This window comes from Sprattus sprattus (genome assembly GCF_963457725.1).
Source record: "Sprattus sprattus genome assembly, chromosome: 4".
NCBI lineage: Eukaryota > Metazoa > Chordata > Actinopteri > Clupeiformes > Clupeidae > Sprattus > Sprattus sprattus.
This window is the reverse complement of record NC_137923.1, coordinates 32,087,806-32,107,257: the sequence shown is the minus strand read 5'-3', so window position 1 is coordinate 32,107,257 and position 19,452 is coordinate 32,087,806. Positions and strand designations below refer to the sequence as shown.

Here is a 19,452-nt window from a genome sequence, read left to right as displayed (position 1 = left end):
TTTTTTTTTAAGAAATCCACATTCTGTTCATTGTTCTTCTCATCAATTAGTCACCAGAACTGTGCATTTTTTTTCATAATTCTAACTAAACTAATTAATTTACAATCTCTCCAGAGAGGGCCTCTGAAGCAGACTGTAACAACATACTTGGCTAACCATTCTACGAAAGAATACATTGTTTCACAGTTACATAATCTCATTCCAGAAGGCCTGCAAACATTAGATGTGTAAAAAAAGTAGGTCTCTTTATTATCGCACCGCCCCTAACTGTATCCCGCGGTGTGATACCGTCTTCGCGCGGAGGGTGAGGTGGTTCCGCGACACACTGACGCCAGGCGAGAGCAGATTGAGCCAGGCTGTAGGACGGACGCGCGGAGGGAACGCTTAGAAGAGGCAGTCGAGGTATAGTAAACTTCTTCCAGCCTTCACTAACAAAGCACGTAAAGTTACAAAGACGCAGTGTCAGCACTATATTTACGCATACACATAAGAAAGGGGCATCTTATTCAACTTACCGTTTGTATCTGAAAGTATCTTTGTGGAGCTACAAAACTTTTGTCTTTTATAAGGGACGTCGACAGCATGTTGGGGGTTTTCGTTACTGGAAACATTATATTGTGCAAGATATCTATTAATTTGTTTTCCTCTATTGCAAACCTAGTTGACATCTATGAATGCATAGGATACATATCAGTTGGTCTTCGATATTGCGTGTTAGTGTACTTTCAATGTCTGGCTCTTGGTATAACGTTACCTCATTATTCTGTGTCTAGCATAGCCATAGATGTGGAAGGCTACAGTCAAGCTTTAATTTCTTGAAGGAGAGAGGTTCTAGATGTGGTATTTTTTGATAAATGTTCTTTGATAAAGGTTTAGAATAAGTGATGAGAGACAAATAGATTGACAAATGTCATTGTGGCCTACATTTTAAGACACTCTATGGTTTTGGAGACAGTCTGACAGTGTTGTGTATTTGAGAGGAATATGCTATTTTAGCACACATTGTACAGTGTGTGTGTCTGTGTGCATGTGCGCTTGTGTGGGTGGGTGCTTTGTGGATGCAGAGGCTGTTAGTCCTGGGCCAGATCGCCTGACATCATTGAAGATGACATATCAGATTACTCAAAGGACGGGGAATTTGTCCTTGTCTGTGATTTGGTTGAATTGTTTTATTCTCCCACATTCCTCTCATGACTTTGGCTTATGTTTTCCCTTTGGGTTGGTCTGTCTGATGACTGGAGGTGTGAGATTTTACATGGTCCACTTATAACATGCTATATATGCAGATAGAGTGTTTATAAGAATCTTTTTTGCGTCTTTCTCTGAGTTTTTTTAATGTGGTGCATTGCATCACCCAAACTCATCATAATCCTGTAATAAATATTACAATATCTGTTTATTTACAAATGTAGTAATGTAAGTAAATGACAACTGTTCTTCACTGGCATACTATAGAGGCAACATATCTGAAAGACACGCGGAGTCCCTCTCTTAAAGCCAAATGTTCTCCAAGGGTGTATGTTCTCCATGTGCATGTATCTGGGCCCCAGAATCTACCAGAACTTATGATGAACAGATGAAGTGTATTTCAAGTGCATTTCTCCCTCTCCCCCCCTTCATTCATTCTTTTTCCTGTATATTTATTTATTTCCCCTCCATCCCACCACCCTCTTCTCTTCCCTCCATTTTTGGTTACATTCTTCAGTCAGTGTCCTTTCCGCCATCGCTTCCAGTCAGCCTCTCTTCCTCAGAGATACTGTGCTTCTGGGATGTCGAGAGTATTTGATCAAAAGCCTTTAGAAAAGGTCAGATTTACTGGCATGTGTCACCAGATATAGGTCTAGCTGCATGACTTTTCCACCACCACTCCCAATCTCTCCTGCGAGGACTGTGCCTCTGTTTGTTTCTGTCTCCCCATTCCTTTCTCTCCCTTTATTTTTTGAGCTATCTCTTCAACGTCTCAATTGAACTGCCAGATCTTAATGGAGAGCCTCAGATCCAGGCCCCTGATAAATAATGTAGGTTCTCTATAATGCAGCGTCCCCTGGGATCCCAGAGAGAGCACCATTACTGCCCCCTCATCCTCTGCTGCAGGGGGCTAAATTGATTAACAGCACTGAAGCAGCGCAAAATGATACATGCAGAAGTAGGGGTGGTGAGGGATAAAGCTTGTCATGTGATCAAGCTGTGTTAGCTTGGTAACACTAAGTGAGCACGGTTTTGCACACTTCTGCTAGTGTTTTAGCATTGGGGTAAAATGTAATAATAGGTTATGTGCATGTAGGTTATGATAGGTATGATAGGTTATAATAGGTTATGTGCATTAATCAATTATTTGATCAAATTGAGTTTGGTTGAGGATCCTGTTTGACTCTCTCATCAACCTTTATGCATGTCTTTGAGGGTTTTTTTTACGGTAAATATCCTCTTGTGAATACAAAAGATGCATGTTCTGTCTGTCTCATTATGGAAAGGCATTACTGTACACCTAATAATGAAAAGCTTATAGGTATTGATGTGTCTTGCATCCACATCAGTTTTCTTTTGACCAGCATGTTAGATGATCTAAAACATCTATTGTCCGTAAGCACAAATACAATCAGCACACTGATATATATGTCGTAGAGTTAGCAGAACGTATAGATTCTGAAATTAGGGGCACATTTGGAATGCTCTTGAAGATGACAGTGAGTGTCATTGTGCTCTCAGGGTCCAGATGTTTAGCCGATGTGCTTTCCTGGAATTAGCCACAGAATTGGATTAAAAGTCGTTGTTTTTTTTCATCCTATCCATCTGGTGGCAAACTGTGCAAGGTCTGTCAGAAGTTATCAACGCAGACCATGTTTCCACGGATCAGTAAGGTACTCTTAGAGATAGCATAGGGCTCTCACATGAGTTTTTTTTACCCTTATAGCCTTAGTTATATAAATACAACAGCATTTTGTTGAGAGACTGCAGCGTTTGGTATACTTCTGAGGACACAGTCTGTGTATGTTTTCCACGGTAGAGATGACACACATTTCATCATCCGTATAGCCCATATGGACAATCCATGCTGCAGCTGAATTTTGTGTCCGTATTGACTGCACATGTGCGAAATTGAGAGCGCAGTAGTGCCCATGTGGTTAATACAGTAAGGTCGTAGTGCGCATGCACTCAGTTTGTCCGTATCTGCTTATCCACAACAGCACAAAAATGAGTATACTTTGGACACACCAATGCGCATGTTCGTGTTCATATTGCGCAAAGCCTTGTCAGCAGAAGTGTACCTCAGCTAAGTATGCTCACTGTATTGTACTAAATTAATTGAATTGAAACTGATTGAAAATGTGTTATATGCAATGATTTCTATTGCTCTGGCACAGACATTGTGATGTCCATCGGACCACAGTGAGAGTCTGTATTCAAGAGTCTGGCGCTTGAATCATCTCATCCAAAGTTGCCAACCTCCCATTTGCTCATTACAGAACAAAAGTCGTTGCCAACCTCCCCTATGCCCACGACAGAAGAAGAGTCGTCAACCTCCCCTATGCCCACGACCGAAGAAGAAGAGTCGTCACTGAATGCGGAGTTAGGTTAGATAACAGCATGTTAGATGGAAAACTATTTGATTGTATGTCTGATTGTATGGTTACATTTTAGGTGGAAGAACACATTTATATTGTCCTTAGTCTCAGCTTTTCAAAACGGTAGATTCAGTCAAAATCACGTACATTTGTGCAGAATGACTTCCCGGTGCTGTTCTATTAAACTTGCCTAGTGTGGAGTGGCAGTAACCTTCAGCATCACCTCTGTGCCTGCCCACTGCACTCTTCCTCCGTCCCGAAGAGAGGTTGTGCATCTGTGGCCGATGGACAGACCCCCGGGACGAGTCAGCGGAAAGGGTCACCACTCCCTCAATTGTTCCTCTCCTCCACCTGCATGGAGCCCTGGGGTTTTGCCACGGTGGCTACCCATTGAGGATATTAGATGTTTCCTTTGATGCCTCTTCATTGGATAAGAGAAGGATGTGGCTGCCTTCCTCTGCAGTCCTCCCTGGTAACAACACAGGTTCCAGGGATTTTAAATTAGCAGTTGGCGCAGAGATTGGACTGCATTGCTAAATATAGGAGAAAACTTTTTAGCTTTCCTGTCGCTGTGGACCATGATAGCAGCCACAAAACCCCACACAACCCAGCCCCCCTCCTGGGATATAAACAGCACCTGTTTTCATAGCATGTCTCTCAATCTTCTTATGCCACACACTCACAAACACATGCACACACATGCAGCCACTCCGTGGGCTACTCCGATCTGTAAACTGTGCCAATCTCCTAGCACCAAATCCAAAAATAAAACTCTGTTCTCTAGGCCCCTAGGACCCTGATGTGAAAGACCGTGATGCAGGAGTTGCTGTTTGTCTTGTTTCTTGGGAGATATAGGATTTTCAGACCTCAACCTGACGCACTTTTGAGAATTTCTTTGTGGCCCGGTTGGGAAAAGCGCAGCATGTATGAGGGGGCAGACGGCCTCTTTGAAAGGGCCATGGGTGATGCATGAGGCATAACCATCCACACATGTGACTAACTCACCATGTTACAGGCACATGTCTAGTCTGCTCTCTCCTGACTGATTCTAGTGCAGCTATCTGAGGACTTTGAAAGACAGGGGGCTGTCCCTTCATGTGTCTTTTTTTCTCTGATCGAATGTAATCGGCAACATAGGTGGTGGCACTGTGCTGACTTGGTTGATTGCAGTTGGTTTAGTGAAATAAGTGCAAAAGTTTTTTCTGTGTCTACTTTCAGATGCCCCAAACTATTTAAAGGGTGACAAATACCACATTCACACTTTTCGTAGAGTATCACATTACATGAATGCTGTGACTCACCACAGCTCCTTTCTGGCCAACTTCAAAGCAGGGTGTGAACTTTCAAGTCATACGTTCCTGTTTCCCTCCAAATACCCACAATCCCTGTTCCTCTCTACTAAATGAGGGTCCTGGGACATGCCTGAAAATGGCACATTTATGCCAAGTTCCACTAGTATTTCCTTTCTTATTGTCACAGGTTTGTAGTGATTGAAGTTTCTGACAAACACCAACGTAATATATTTTTGAAACTATTTACTTGAAGTGCAAGCTGCATTTTGGTAATATTATGAGAATGTTCATCATAAAGGATCTGGTAACCAGAAATGGAAAGCTTAGTAGTAGTGTGGGCATGTCAATTGTGACAATGTAACTAAGATATTATGCTAGATGTTATGACATACTTCCATACCCCCTTACACTGACACCTGCGAACATTGTCATGTCATTAATTACAATGAGAGAACCTCTGTTATTAGTTACAATGAGAGAACCTCTGTGATTAGTAACAATGAAAGAACCTCTGTTATTAATTACAATAAGAGAACCTCTGTTATTAATTTCAATAAGAGAACCTCTGTTATTAATTACAATAAAATAACCTCTGTTATTCATTTCAGTAAGAGAACCTCTGTTATTAATTACAATGAGAGAATCTCTGTTATTAGTTACAATGAGAGAACCTCTGTTATTAGTTGCAATGAAAGAACCTCTGTTATTAATTACAATAAGAGAACCTCTGTTATTAATTTCAATAAGAGAACCTCTGTTATTAATTACAATGAGATAATCTCTGTTATAAGTTACAATGAGAGAATCTCTGTTAGTAGTTACAATGAGAGAATCTCTCTACATCTGGGCCCGTATTCACAAAGCATCTTAGGACCTAAGTCTTTGAGAACTAGGAAGTAGTCGAGAGGACCTCCTAACTCCTAACTCACTAAGACCAGCTCTCAAACAAATGAAAAATGCCAGTTTCTATCATTTCACATTACAATGTTTTAGAATGCAGAATTAGGCTGTGGAGCTTGTAAGGGGATGCAATAATGTCAACCAATCGAAACAATCCACTCTCTGCCGAAATGTAATTGAGTGTAAGGTTTGATTACAAAATTGAACCAGCTTCTGTGTACACAAACGTGTCATCATACACTGAGTTGGGGAGTAACTAGTTACATGTTACAGCGTTACTGACAAAACAAAATGTGATTTAATTACAACACTAATCAAAATGTTGGTGATTACAAAGGGGTTACATGGGAAAATATTCTTGTAGGTAAATAGCTTTAACGCTTATATGTAGAGTCTTACATTCATTCTCTGCATCTTTTCGCCAACAGGCTTTATTTCATTTGGCAATATGCGCTCACATTTTGAGCATTGTTTTTGAATTTGCACCACCAAAAGTTATTTGATTAAGTAATTAAAATATTTACACGACTTAATGCATTTTTAACAGGGTAACTAGTAATCTGTAACCTGTTACATTTCAAAAGTAACCCTCCCAGCCCTGATCATGCAGATGCATTTTGAAAACTGTGTGAAGTCTGTGGGATTATTTCATGTGCATGTCACATATTTATTTGTTGTTCTCTGCGTTAGGCTATGAAGCACATGCTGTTGTGTTAGGAAAGGTTCACACACAAACACAGTTGTAGCATCCACACAAATTCTCATTTACTGTTTTGCATCTTCAAAAAAATCTCACCATCAGAACCAAGCAATGCAGTACCCATCACTCAGACATAACACAATGATTGCAGCAAAATAGAACAAGGCTAACCCAATGCATCGCTGAAGACACGCGCAGACAAAACACATGCCTACTCGCCAGCACAGGCCTGTCACTCATCTGCCGAGGTCTTTGAGAGTAAGCTTGTGCATGAGACTTGGCATCAGTCATAGCAGTGGAGTCTCCTTAGCCAAGGAGTTCTTACTCTTCCTTAATAAAAGTTTGTCTCAGCAGCTTTGTAAATAGGATTTAGGTTCAAACCTTTAGTGAGAAACTTTTAGTGCGACTCAGGAGGACTCTTAGTGGTAAGATAAAATGCTAGGTGAAAACAGGCCAAGATTTAGAGAAGCCTGATATGATTATATGAGTTTCAAGTAGCCCAATGTAATGATAAAATCTGTTCATCAGTCCAAGATTATACTTATTGTACCTCATCTGTTGTAGTGTTTTGTAGGGGAGAACAGAAATGCCTTATGCTTTTGTCTGTCTAGAAGGAAGGTTTTTGTGTAGTATGCTAATACAATCTCTGTCTCCACTTTCTCCCACTAGGCTTCCTGAATATCCTTTCTGATCTCCCTGACTAGAAACTCCAGAGGACCAAGAGTTGTTTTGTGTGTTTCTGACTTGCACCCTGTGGACACCCCCCTCCACCATCAGTGTGTGTGTGTGTGTGTGTGTGTGTGCTTATGCCCGTGAGAGCTGTGTGGGGATCAGCAGGAGTCCTCTCCTCTCTGTGAAAGGCCCAGACCAGGACAGGTGGTGTGGGGTGGGGGTGGTGGGCGTCAGCTGCCTGGGGCGTGCAAGGCAAAGCCGCCAACCATGAACGTCACATCGCTGTTCTCCTTCACCAGCCCGGCCGTGAAGCGGCTGCTGGGCTGGAAGCAGGGGGACGAGGAGGAGAAGTGGGCGGAGAAGGCGGTGGACGCCCTGGTGAAGAAGCTGAAGAAGAAGAAGGGTGCCATGGAGGAGTTAGAGAAAGCCCTCAGCTGCCCCGGCCAGCCCAGCAGCTGCGTCACCATTCCACGCTCCCTGGACGGACGCCTCCAGGTGTCCCACCGCAAGGGTCTGCCACATGTCATCTACTGCCGTGTGTGGCGCTGGCCTGACCTCCAGTCTCACCACGAGCTGAAGGCACTGGAGTGCTGCGAGTTCCCGTTCGGTTCCAAGCAGAAGGATGTCTGTATCAATCCCTATCACTACAAGAGAGTAGACAGTCCAGGTGAGGCGTCCCCATCCAGCACAGCTCTGCTTTGTAGAGTAAGATTGTCATTTTGTTGGGAATATGTTTTTTCTAAATAATGTGTTTTCTTTTTGGGTGGCCAGAGTTATGCAGCTATGCCACCCATTTGAAACTGAGGTCTTATAAAGTGCTTTGTTCTTCATCTTTCTGAAAAAGCCTAGGCACCTCTCTGGTGTTGATGTGAAGACCAGTATCAGGCCCTCCATATTAGGTTGTTGTTGCAGTGAGACTGTACATGTCTAGGAATCACTTGTATGTTTTTTTTCCATTCATCCACAAACTTAAACATGTTTCTTGACCATTTTCTCACTTCAGTCTCTACATATAAAACCTGGGGTCACTTAAAGCAGAAATAAGGAGTTCTGTTCCTAAACTAGGAAGCTAACTACCTAAAAGGCATGTAAAAACCTTGCAAACACCACCAACAGCCCAGTTGACACTGATAGAAGCTTGCCAACCCACTAACTGGTGTATTTTGGCAGTATAGCTGACAATGTCATGCCGTGAGAGCTTTTCTTCCATTTTTGCAGGGTGTTCCAGTAAGGACTATATAGTGCATATCCTGGATGGCTAGTGGGAAAGACACAGGTGTTTATCTGTCTATCACCATATGACCATATGCTATCAAAATTAATTTGAGGATTGTACCAAAACTAGTTGCCTATAAAACCATACATCATAAAGTGTCAAATTGTTTCATAGTATTACTTTAATTGTCACCTAATTGTACTTACCCATAATTGTTAGAGTTGGATTGGCAAAATGTCCATATATATAGCAGTGATAAGCTTTATACCATGAGCACTACAAAGCAAAACAAGTATAATAACAGAAAAGGCTGTAAACTCACTTGAAACCATTTATTTAAACCACAAATAGTTCCTATTTTTCTTTAGTCCAAATCTGACTGTATTGTTCTAGATAATTTCCGGTGTTTTGGTTTTACTATCACCACTGATTCACTTCCCTCATAACTAGTACATTCAACCTCCACTTAGGATCAGATGCTCCATTATCGGCCTTCCCTTTGTCCTCTCACTCATCCTTCCTGTGGCCCCTGCAGATGTTCGTTCTGCTTCTCTATCTCTCATCGCAACCACATTTCCCCCCCTCCTCCCCCCTCTGCTCTCACTGTCCACCATTTGTTAGCCCGGTGATTCTGCTGCAAAACACTTGTGAAGAGGGGCGGGTGGTGGAGGGGTGCACATCAAAAGCTCAACCCTCTTTTGTTGGCTAAGCAGAAGATGAGGGTCAGCTGACGAGACAGAAACAGCTGTCCACAGGCTGTGATGTGTGTGTGTGTGTGTGTGTGTGTGTGTGTGTGTGTGTGTGTGGTGTGCAGATCTGTGTGTGCATACATGTGGATGTGTGTGAGCAGAACGGGAGCAGGAAATTCCAGCCAAGGGGAGAATGAAGGCTTTGTTTCATGGCAAACTGTGTGTGTGTGTGTGTGTGTGTGTGTGTGTGTGTGTGTGTGTGTGTGTGTGTGTGTGTGTGTGTGTGTGTGTGTGTGTGTGTGTGTGTGTGTGTGCACCGTGTGTGTGTGTGCACCGTGTGTGTGTGTGTTTGCATGTCTGCTGTATGTGTGCGCGTGTGTGTGCTGTTGCCTAGCAGGCACAAGTGAACATGTGGCCGTGGAGAGGAAGAGTGGTACAGGAACTCCCTCCCTCGCACACACACATTCACAGATACACTCAAAGGCACATGCACTCACACATTCACACACAATAGGAGGAAGCAGAGGTTGCCTAGCTTTAGTGTTCTTGTTAAGGGTCAGTTGTAGTCAAGACGAGGACACCTGTCGGCCCTCCAAACACAACCCCTCCCCCAGAGTGGAAAGAAACAGATGCAGCCCATAACTCCCAAAACGATTGTTATTGGACAGACAAAGTGTGTAGTGTCAGCAGTATTTAAATATGCAAATGTTGTGGCATGCCAAACTGGCCTTTTGTTGCCACCATACCTCATAACAATCTAATTTGTCACTTTGGGGTTTCCTTCGTCAAATAACATAGCTATTGTGTATCTTTGGAGTAGGTTTTCTGTTTACTTCACAGGGCCGAAGTGACCGCTTAAGTTTAAGCTCTACAACAACGAGACACATTTCTGTATAACTCTCCTGTTGTCTGTACATTGAACATTTGTTAATAGAGTCCATAGTTGTTTCTCTGCAAACGTGCCAAAGATAAAAGCCCTCTAGTTTCTTATGAAGGAGGAGACGTAAAATGATTTCTGTGGAGTAAGCTTCTCCTTTTCCTTCTCAGTGCTGCCCCCTGTGTTGGTACCGCGCACCAGCGAGTTCAACGCCAAGCTGAGTATGCTGCCTCGCTTTCGGAACCCTTTGCACCAGACTGAGCCTCACATGCCTCAGAACGCTACCTTCCCCGACTCCTTCCCACAACAGCCACCACAGCCACCCGTCAGCAACCTGCCCTTTGTGCCACACTCGCCCACTAACAGCTACCCGAACTCCCCTGGCAGCAATGCGAGCAGCGGTGCCACTTTACCACAGTCCCCCTCCAGCACAGACCCTGGCAGCCCCTTCCAGATGCCAGGTGAGATGTCTTCTATTGCATTTGAAAAATTCATCATAAATGGCTTCTTGGCAATGAACAGAGTTGGTAGTATCTAGGCACAGGGTAAAGGATAACAACTATATACAATTAAAAAAATAAATACATAGCAGTCCTATCATTTGCACACTTCCACGAAAATACTTCCAAAATGTAGTTCTAATAGACTAAGCTAAACTTTAGAAATAGCTAAGCTAAACTAAAGAATAGACATTTAATTAATGTATTTTTCAATACTTCATATCTTAATGGGAATACATTGACTGTCAATAACTGATCAGCTAGTTAGTGTATGGTTCATTCCAAAAATGCAGAGATTGTTTCATTGGATTGGGAAACTTGTAGTTCTTGTTTGTTGCTTATGGTACTAATACAAAAATATATTTGTTGGACACTGTCATCACCGGATCATATACAGTATAATTACTTAGTCAAATGATAAGTGTCACATTCTTCTGAGGGCTGTGAGCAGACTAACTTTTTTCATTTTAGAGGTGCAGTTCTTTATTGTAATCCCTGTAATTCAGCTAAATGTTGTTCCTCTAGCAAAACAGTGTGTGCGCTCCAAAAAACTGTAAATGGGAAACAAGCAAAACACTATCTCAAGCAATCACATTAAGGGCCGCTTGTGCTTGAATGTTTCTTCAGGAGCGCAGAACGGAGGGGTATATTTAATTGGCCGCTTATGGATGTGGCAGATTGTTTTAAAACATTCACTTAACACAGAATGGGTGGAAAAATACCATTAAGCTAAGAAAGTATTTGTGTGTTCATGTTTTAATGTACAGAAACCCCTCCACCTGCCTACATGCCCCCAGATGAGCCAATGACCCAAGACTGTCCTCAGCCAATGGACACCAACCTGCTGGTTCCCTCTCTGTCTCTTGAGAACAGCAACCGCCCAGGTACTCTAGCCGCGGAGCTCTGTGTCAGAGGAGCAACCCAACACTGAACAAACACAGTTCACTGAATTTAGCTGTTAAGAAGGGAAGCATCACACAAGTCAAGAATTTGGTCTTTGAAAGCAGCAGAGTTTTAAATGTGTATCCCTTGAGATGTAAGTCAAAGAAAGGTCTTAAAAAGGGATAAGGCTTTTTTAAAGGTAAATAAATTGACGCTTATGTAATTTCTAAGTCACTTTTTCACACCATAAACGTTGCAAAATGCTAGTAGATCTTGGCCTAACCCTATAAAATACTACGGTTAAAATTAGCATCAGTTACAAACCTACAGTTCAAGGATGCTAGCAGAAACAATTTCACTTAGGAAATGAGTGCAAATGGAAGACAAGGAAGTGATGAGTTTTTTTGGGTGGGTGTGTGGAGGGCCAGTGGGAGGCTTTGGCAAGCTGCATCCTGAACGAGTGTGTGAGTGGGTGGGGTAACTACGTTCACACTTCTATTGTTGGAAGCCTCTGGAAAAAATGGGCTTAGACAAAACACACCTGGCGAGCAGGGCTGCATTACAGAGGAAGTAGGGGAGAGGTATGTGCTAGATAAACACTGGCAGCGTGTAGCCCTGTCCACTGGCATTGTGTAGCTGGCAGAGCCTGCCAACAGATACCCGCTTTGAGTAGAGGGTACAGAATCAACAGTCAGCAGTTGCACACATCACACACATACAACGACCAGTGTGAATATCTACATGTGTCTATAGATTTAATTGGATGTGACCCATGTGATGTTGTAATGCCTGTAATGTAAAGCCTGCTAAAATACAATAAGTGGTTAACAGTGCTCAACTACGATTGATTATTGTATTAGTTTGACGGCCTCCTTTTTTCGAACTGTAAGCAAGTGACTGTGAGTCGATAAAAAAGCTATTAAATTAGCTGTATCATCTAGTGTTGTTCCATTCCATTCTGTCTGATTGTCAGTCATCGTGCATGTCTGTGCCTTCTGTCTGATTGTCAGTCATCGTGCATGTCTGTGTATTATGTCTGATTGTCAGTCATCGTGCATGTCTGTGCCTGTCTGATTATCAGTCATCGTGCATGTCTGTGGATTCTGTCTGATTGTCAGTCACCGTGCATGTCTGTGTATTCTGTCTGATTGTCAGTCATCGTGCATGTCTGTGGATTTGTCTTGCAGACGTGCAGCCAGTCGCCTACGAGGAGCCCAAGCATTGGTGCAGTATTGTTTACTATGAGCTGAATAATCGTGTGGGCGAGGCCTTCCAGGCATCTTCTACTAGCGTGCTGGTGGACGGCTTCACTGACCCTTCCAATAATCGCAGCCGCTTCTGTCTGGGCTTACTCTCAAATGTCAATCGCAACTCCACCATTGAGAACACACGGCGCCACATTGGCAAAGGTACAGCTCAAAGCATGAATGGGTCATGTAACTGTATGTGGCACTGAAGCAGAGAGCACTGGTCTTTACTTCTACTAAATACCATAAATGTCGTAGTCATTCACTAGTGTCCTTTTGACTCTGTATACTACTGTAGTATGAGTAATAATGACAAATGACCAGCTCCAAACAGTCAGGGAAGCAAAAGATATTTGACATTGAGATGTATTCATAGTGATGTCCTTGCTGATCTCTCTACAGGCGTGCACTTGTATTATGTGGGTGGAGAGGTGTATGCTGAGTGTCTGAGTGACAGCAGCATCTTTGTGCAGAGCCGTAACTGTAACTACCACCACGGCTTCCATCCTACTACGGTCTGTAAGATCCCTAGTGGCTGCAGCCTCAAGATCTTCAACAACCAGGAGTTCGCCGAGCTGCTGGCCCAATCTGTTAACCACGGATTTGAGGCTGTATACGAGCTTACCAAAATGTGCACCATCCGCATGAGTTTTGTAAAGGTATTGCATACACTTCTGACAAAAACACACAGTCTATCTTTCTTTACTGGACCACAGATCAAAATCACTACATCCCTCAACACAAACAGACAAATGATACTAACAAGTCTAGAGAAATGCTTATTGTACGGTCTCCTCTCTTATTTTGCTCTGCTCTATCTTCCTGCTGCAGGGTTGGGGTGCCGAGTACCACCGGCAGGATGTCACTAGCACCCCCTGCTGGATTGAGATCCACTTGCATGGCCCACTGCAGTGGCTGGATAAGGTCCTGACCCAGATGGGTTCTCCTCACAACCCCATTTCATCGGTGTCCTAATCAGAACTGAGCCTGGGTGTAAGGGTGGGTGGGGGTGGGGTAAATCAGAACACACACCCCCTGGGTATCCACAGCAGTAGTTTGACTGATAGGCAGGGGGTAGCTCAGGTGGGTGTTTGTACTCAACTTCAGAGGATGCATTAGACCAGTTCTAGAGGGCCAGGGTGTTTGTTGGTTTTCAGCAGTGAAGTTCTTATCACAGTCATGTTGCTTCAACCAGCCCCTTTGTAAGCTTTATGAAAACTGGTCCACACTCTTTCCCTCAAGAACAGGTCTGTGCTGCTCTGTTGTACTTGAAGGAAGTCTAACTAGGGCATATTGGGGTAAGAAGACTGACTGGGGAGTTTTCAGAGTTGAGTTGTTATTTGGGAATCTGGAAGATACTTGATTAAAAACTAAATGTGTGACCAAGCGTAATAAAAAAAAATCAGACTAGCATACTCATTGCCAAGTATCCTTCCTCTAGAATCTTCTGGTGGCCTTCTTTTTGTTATAGCATTTGTTTACCTTTTTTCTGTCTTTTCTTCTGTTCTCCTCCACCTTTTTAAGTTTACATCACAGTATTCCATGTGGGAGCCCCTGGAGAGTTCCATGGGGAGTTTGGGACAGTGGGTGGGGGGAGGCAATTTTTTTTTTGTATGTGTACAGACTCGTACAGAGTGGTAAGGGAGTTTTGAGGGGTGTTCAGTTGAATAAAAACTGAAAAGTAAAAAAAAAATTAAATTAATGTTAAAATGGATTCGTCACTAGATTTTAGATTAGATTGAGTTTACATATTCAGGTTATTACATAAACCAGTGCAACAGATAATTATGGGTGGTTATGTCAAGATGGTGAGAGGAATGTCACAGAGATTGTTAAGTAAGTGACAGAGGAATTAAAGACACATGATCTGCTCTTTAAAGGACATCCAAACATGCAAGGGTGTGATTTCCTGCCTACAGACATTGGTGTGACGCATCATGTTGTACTCTTTTCAACATACTATTATTGTGTCTGAGGGAATGTGCAAGTTGGAAAGAGCCTTTTTTAAATTCTGTCATCGTTGTGCATAAATCATAAATCAGCTTTTTGGAAGATTGCCTTTAAATTCCAAATTCCAAAATATTGTGAAATATCCCTCAGTTTTCTGTAAAAGCGAAGATAATTTTGGTAGATGGGGTTGTAGATATGAGTGGGTGGTCATTCAATTAACATGTTTTGCTACATGTTTCAGTTGTGTTCAAGGTGAGACAAAAGATTTGTTTTTTTTAGATGCACTCATCCGCTAGACTAAGTGCTATGCAGTCTTTATCTTTCTTGCTTGTTTTATCCAAGTTTGTTTGGTCACGTAAAGAATATTTTAAGCCAACAATGTATAATTTTCTGGAGCAGCAGAAAATACAACCAAGTCACTACTGACTTGCACAGTGAATACCATAAAGATGCACTGCATTTGTTTCTTTGACTGAATCTGACTTAGTTGGATCTATGTACCAATTTAAACAGTCATGTTCTGCCTGAGCGTGTCCAGATCAGTTCAGGCTAGAAAAAGTCAACATTTCATATCTGTGCTCTTTGTGAGTTGCTGTGGGTTACAAAGTTGATATTTTCTTGTAAATGCAATCGAGATAAAACTTATTTCTTGTCCATTGTTAAAGCAAACAGAAATCCCATCCGGTATTAATGTAAACATTTTTGTATTTTTGAGATGTTTTACTGTTTTCTGTTTTTATATGCACTTTCACAGATGGCTCCTTTCTGCATTTGTCTTGTTTGTCTCTTTTTTTTAGCTGTTTTTGCTAGTAGTATTCCCAGAAAGCAGTTTTATTCCATGAATATCAAGTCTACTGGAAGATTCAATAAAAACTGTTTCTTTATTAATGCATATTGTCTCCATTCTTCCACACCATTGCAAGTGTAGGGTTCAGCTTTGTTATAAGCAACACTGATGGCAGAGCCTGTGGATCCAAAACTAATTTCTTTATCTCAAACAAACTGTAAGGATAATTCTGTTACCTGTCAGACCATGTGTAACACACCATGTTTTTTGAACGTTTAGTGCTGGGCTGAACGACTTTTATGGGCCACAGTTTGTTTGAGTCAGTTCTCCTAAAATATTCGTTCCGATTAGTCCTCCAACTTACTCAGTGGTAGGCTCCTTCCTGTTTGCATAAACTAGATAAAAAATGATATGTCAAAAAATGTGCCGTTTACTTTGGCTTCGTTATAAAGCATGGTAGAGCAAATAATACGCGATCGTATTGCATTCTGTAAATGCAACCAAGTTCCTCATTCAACTTTTCATCAGCCTAAATTAGTTTTCAATTGTTTTTTACAGGTAAATGTTTTAAACATTTTTTTTTGTCTTTGCTCTTATTAATGTTAATGAATTTATTCCAGTATCTTCGAGTTGCTGCACACTTTTTCATTCAAAGACATGAGGACCCTTCAAAATCAGTCTGACCATAACTGTTAACATTTAAATGGATAATCAAAATGATATGGATGTTTGGATGGAACATTGTCATTGAGTTTAGATTTGTAAAAAATGTTTCAGTAACTGTTTGCTAATGTAATCTTTTTTAAAAACTCGGGTTACTGGACTGGACCCAGAGAGAGCAGTCCATCTTTTCACAGAGGCAGCCCTTCCAGACAAGCAAAATAGGGAGCCCCTCACAATTACCCTAACCTTGCAGCCACACGAGTGACACAGGAGGAAGACAAATGGGCTCTCCCAGCTCGTGGTTACCAGGTTACAGAACTAAACAAGTAGGCTAAACATGATTGGTCAATTGTTTCAACAACGTGTTACGTCGCCTTCACTCCCATTGGTGGTCCCTATGTCACGTCATTCAGTATTTGCATAAACTAGACCTCTAGCCTATTTCTGCCCAGTTGGTGATGCAACGATCATTTGTCTCGTCACTACAGGGCTGTAGTCTACGTGATACGCAGGTATACGCCGTATTACCACCTAAAACGTTCGTGGGTTTGCGTATATCCACTAAAACCTAGGCCAAGATACGTATCAAAAGTCTCTGAAACCATCCAATCAGTCAATATTCATCAGTTAGAAGAAACTGTGGGTAGACGATGGATTGACTCAAAAAACGATTGGTTGACAACCCATCAATATTCTAGAATTCGTCTAAGATTTAGTTACCAGACAGGAACTGAAAACACCATTTATTTGATTGGCTATTACCAGGACCTCTACTTTTTTCACTTAGCTACAAAGACTTTGCCTGACTTTAATGGGGTGTCACGTTTAACGCTGCTGTTAAACATTAAAAGCAACTGAATAACACGTTTGTTAGGTGTAATCTGTAGCGGTAAATAACAACATAAACGACAATAACGTGAGTGATTGATAAAGGACTTATGTTACACTTCACAAACACACATAATCGATGTTTTTTTATTTGAGAATAACGTAATTGGTTAGCTTATTTTATGCGAGGTAATTGACCTAGCTGGCTACGGTGTTTTGGTTAGCTCAAGCTAGCAATCTCACAGATACAATAAGTGATAAGCTCTGCCCCCATTGTCAGTAATCTTGATATTCTGTGGTGTTTACTGTTTTGTTTGTATTTAACACTAAAAGGTCTATATCCCTCGTCTTTTTTTTTGAGTTTTCGTCTTAGAGACATAAAAAGAACAACCACGGAAACATTGAACCCTTTTCTAATATTATTGCTGAGGTCTTCTAGAATATAATCATATATTCCATTTGTGCATCAATGTTTTTAGTTAAGCAAAATGTACAAAAACATCAAGGCATGTCAGTCAACTTAGAAAAGTGTTAAGTGAAACACATGGTGTAAATGTCCATCCATTCAACTTCATTTCCAGAGCTGGCTACGGTGTTTTGGTTAGCTCAGGCTAGCTATATGGTGGTTTTGGTTAGCTCAAGCTAGCAATCTCACAGATACAATAAGTGATAAACTCTGCCCCCCCATTGTCAGTAATCTTGATATTCTGTGGTGTTTACTGTTGTGTTTGTATTTAAGTGAAACACATGGTGTAAATGTCCATCCATTAAACTTCATTTCCAGATGCAGTAAGATAGTAATACATATACTATTGCATGCTTTTGAAATAAAGGCTTCAATTAATTGAAAAATGTATCCCTTCTGCTGAAATATTTGTGAATCTTTTAATCCCCACCCCTTTTTTACAGTGTGTGGTGGATAAAATGCATCTAAATTGTGGTCAATATTAGCATGTGTATTGTAAGCTATATATTTTGCATCTTTATTTTCTAACATATTTATTTATTGGGGAAGGGCTTGTGGGCCGCAGGGGGGGGGGGGGGGGGGGGAGCTGTGGCACCGACCCATCACAGACAGTATACCCACCACAGAAAACTAGACTACAGCACTGCGTCACTATATATTGCCACCTCATTGAAAATGGACGGATGCTGGTCACTTCATTCTACAAAAAACAGAGGGTGGAGTGGGCAAGGCCCCTAACTTGCAGATTGATTGGTGAAAAAAAAAACTATTACTGGAAATACACAGATGTGGGGCACTAATTTGATTGACAGGCAAGGAGCAAAGTCCAATGCGCATGAACTAAAGCATGTGGGAGCATTGCACTGACCCACCCATGTTTACACTTAATATCATGCTCATGGTATTAAATTAGCTAAATTACTTTGCTAAGTTATTAAATTCGCTTTAGTTTATACATGGCAGACTTTGGTCGTTGCCAGTTGCCCGTCAATGAAATAAGGGGCCGTGAATTTATCACGTTAGGCCTGACAAGCTGTAAAATTGAATAGGCTACCTGTAGAGCATTGACTGATATTTTGATTGAGGTGACTCTTTCACTTAATCATCTTTAGAGAATCATAGATATCGTTTACGGTTGTTTTTGTGAAAATTATGTAGTGTAACTTTATACAAATAGAACATTTTGACCTGTGATAATGCTGTTGGCATAAAAGCCATGTGCTGTCCATTGGGATGTAAGCCCTGTAGACATTTTTCACACTAGTTTTGTCTTTGAATGTGTTTCTTTGTTATTTGACTGTTTTCTTTGGAGGGGGAGTGGGAGCATCTAACTCCATCAACAAGTTAGGAGCTCCTGGAGAGTGACCTTTGTGTCACTGCAGGAAGGATGATCGGTCATTCTTTTTTAATTGGGGGCCTATGTCTCATATACCCTTAGCACAAAAAAAATCATCCACAGACTTTTTGGTGTCAATACAGAGATAGCAGACTGAGTGGATCAGGTTGTCCAGGATGTCTTTTAGCACTGGTTTGGATGAACCTGTTGTGATATGCTCATGTCCCCTCTCCCCACTACACTTAGTCTTGCTCTTCTATGACATTCAAGATTGATAGCTTCTCTTAATTGTCTGTAAAACGGTATGCAGTATAATCATTCTAGTCCTTTAATCTGGCTAGTAAAAGGAGCAATATGTAGCCGGAACACCAAGTGTTTAAAATCGGTACTGCATTCTAAATTAAAAACATTGGACTTAAACTCACCCGGGTTGCCAGGTTGAGGACACTGAACCTACATGATGGAGTGCAAGACATTAAACTTTGACAATGGCAAGCGACAACGAGTCCTTCTGTTCTTCCTTGTTGTAGCATGATGTAGACCTCAGTTATGAAGTGCCCTCACCAGTGTCAAGTGAAGCCAGTGAGGGCTGGTCAGGTGCCGCTGATACGAGAGGCAGAAGGCGGAAAGGATGAGCTAGAGAGAAGAGGAGAAGATAGTTCAGGTCCTAGTGGTCGAAAAGGCCGAGGAGGAAGAACAACAGACAGAAGAAAGAGTGTAGGAAACTGAAATATGTTAGGTCAGAGATTGATATCTGTGAGCCATCTCCACCGCCCACACATACACACAAAAGACAACACATGCAGCAGGCATATTGTTACATTTGCATGGTATTTCTGAAACAGGTCTGGTTCACCTTGAGATAAGAGTTTGTTCAGTTA

At 41.8% G+C, this 19,452-nt stretch overlaps 1 protein-coding gene across 2 annotated transcripts; it reads left to right on the top strand.

The window, feature by feature from the left end:
* Window positions 1-344: 344 nt before the first annotated feature.
* smad1 (SMAD family member 1) lies at window positions 345-13,526 on the top strand. Of its 2 annotated transcripts, XM_080837436.1 has the most exons (8): window positions 359-402; window positions 3,468-3,575; window positions 7,128-7,797; window positions 10,083-10,373; window positions 11,180-11,296; window positions 12,482-12,703; window positions 12,944-13,200; window positions 13,373-13,526. In XM_080837436.1, exons 3-8 carry the CDS (start codon window positions 7,398-7,400, stop codon window positions 13,514-13,516), a joined length of 1,431 nt encoding a protein of 476 aa, XP_080693562.1. In that variant the 5' UTR covers window positions 359-402; window positions 3,468-3,575; window positions 7,128-7,397; the 3' UTR covers window positions 13,517-13,526. The 2 variants fall into 2 exon arrangements, with proteins under 2 accessions (XP_080693561.1, XP_080693562.1); XM_080837435.1 differs by lacking the exon at window positions 3,468-3,575 and having other exon boundaries at window positions 345-402.
* The last annotated feature ends 5,926 nt before the right edge of the window (window positions 13,527-19,452 follow it).

Excerpts from the sequence above, each read along its gene's own strand:
- smad1 (XM_080837435.1), top strand. The coding sequence starts at position 7,398 with ATGAACGTCACATCGCTGTTCTCCTTCACCAGCCCGGCCGTGAAGCGG. Across the intron at positions 10,374-11,179 it reads CAGCCCCTTCCAGATGCCAG|AAACCCCTCCACCTGCCTAC; the intron begins GTGAGATGTCTT and ends TTTAATGTACAG. Across the intron at positions 13,201-13,372 it reads TCCGCATGAGTTTTGTAAAG|GGTTGGGGTGCCGAGTACCA; the intron begins GTATTGCATACA and ends TTCCTGCTGCAG.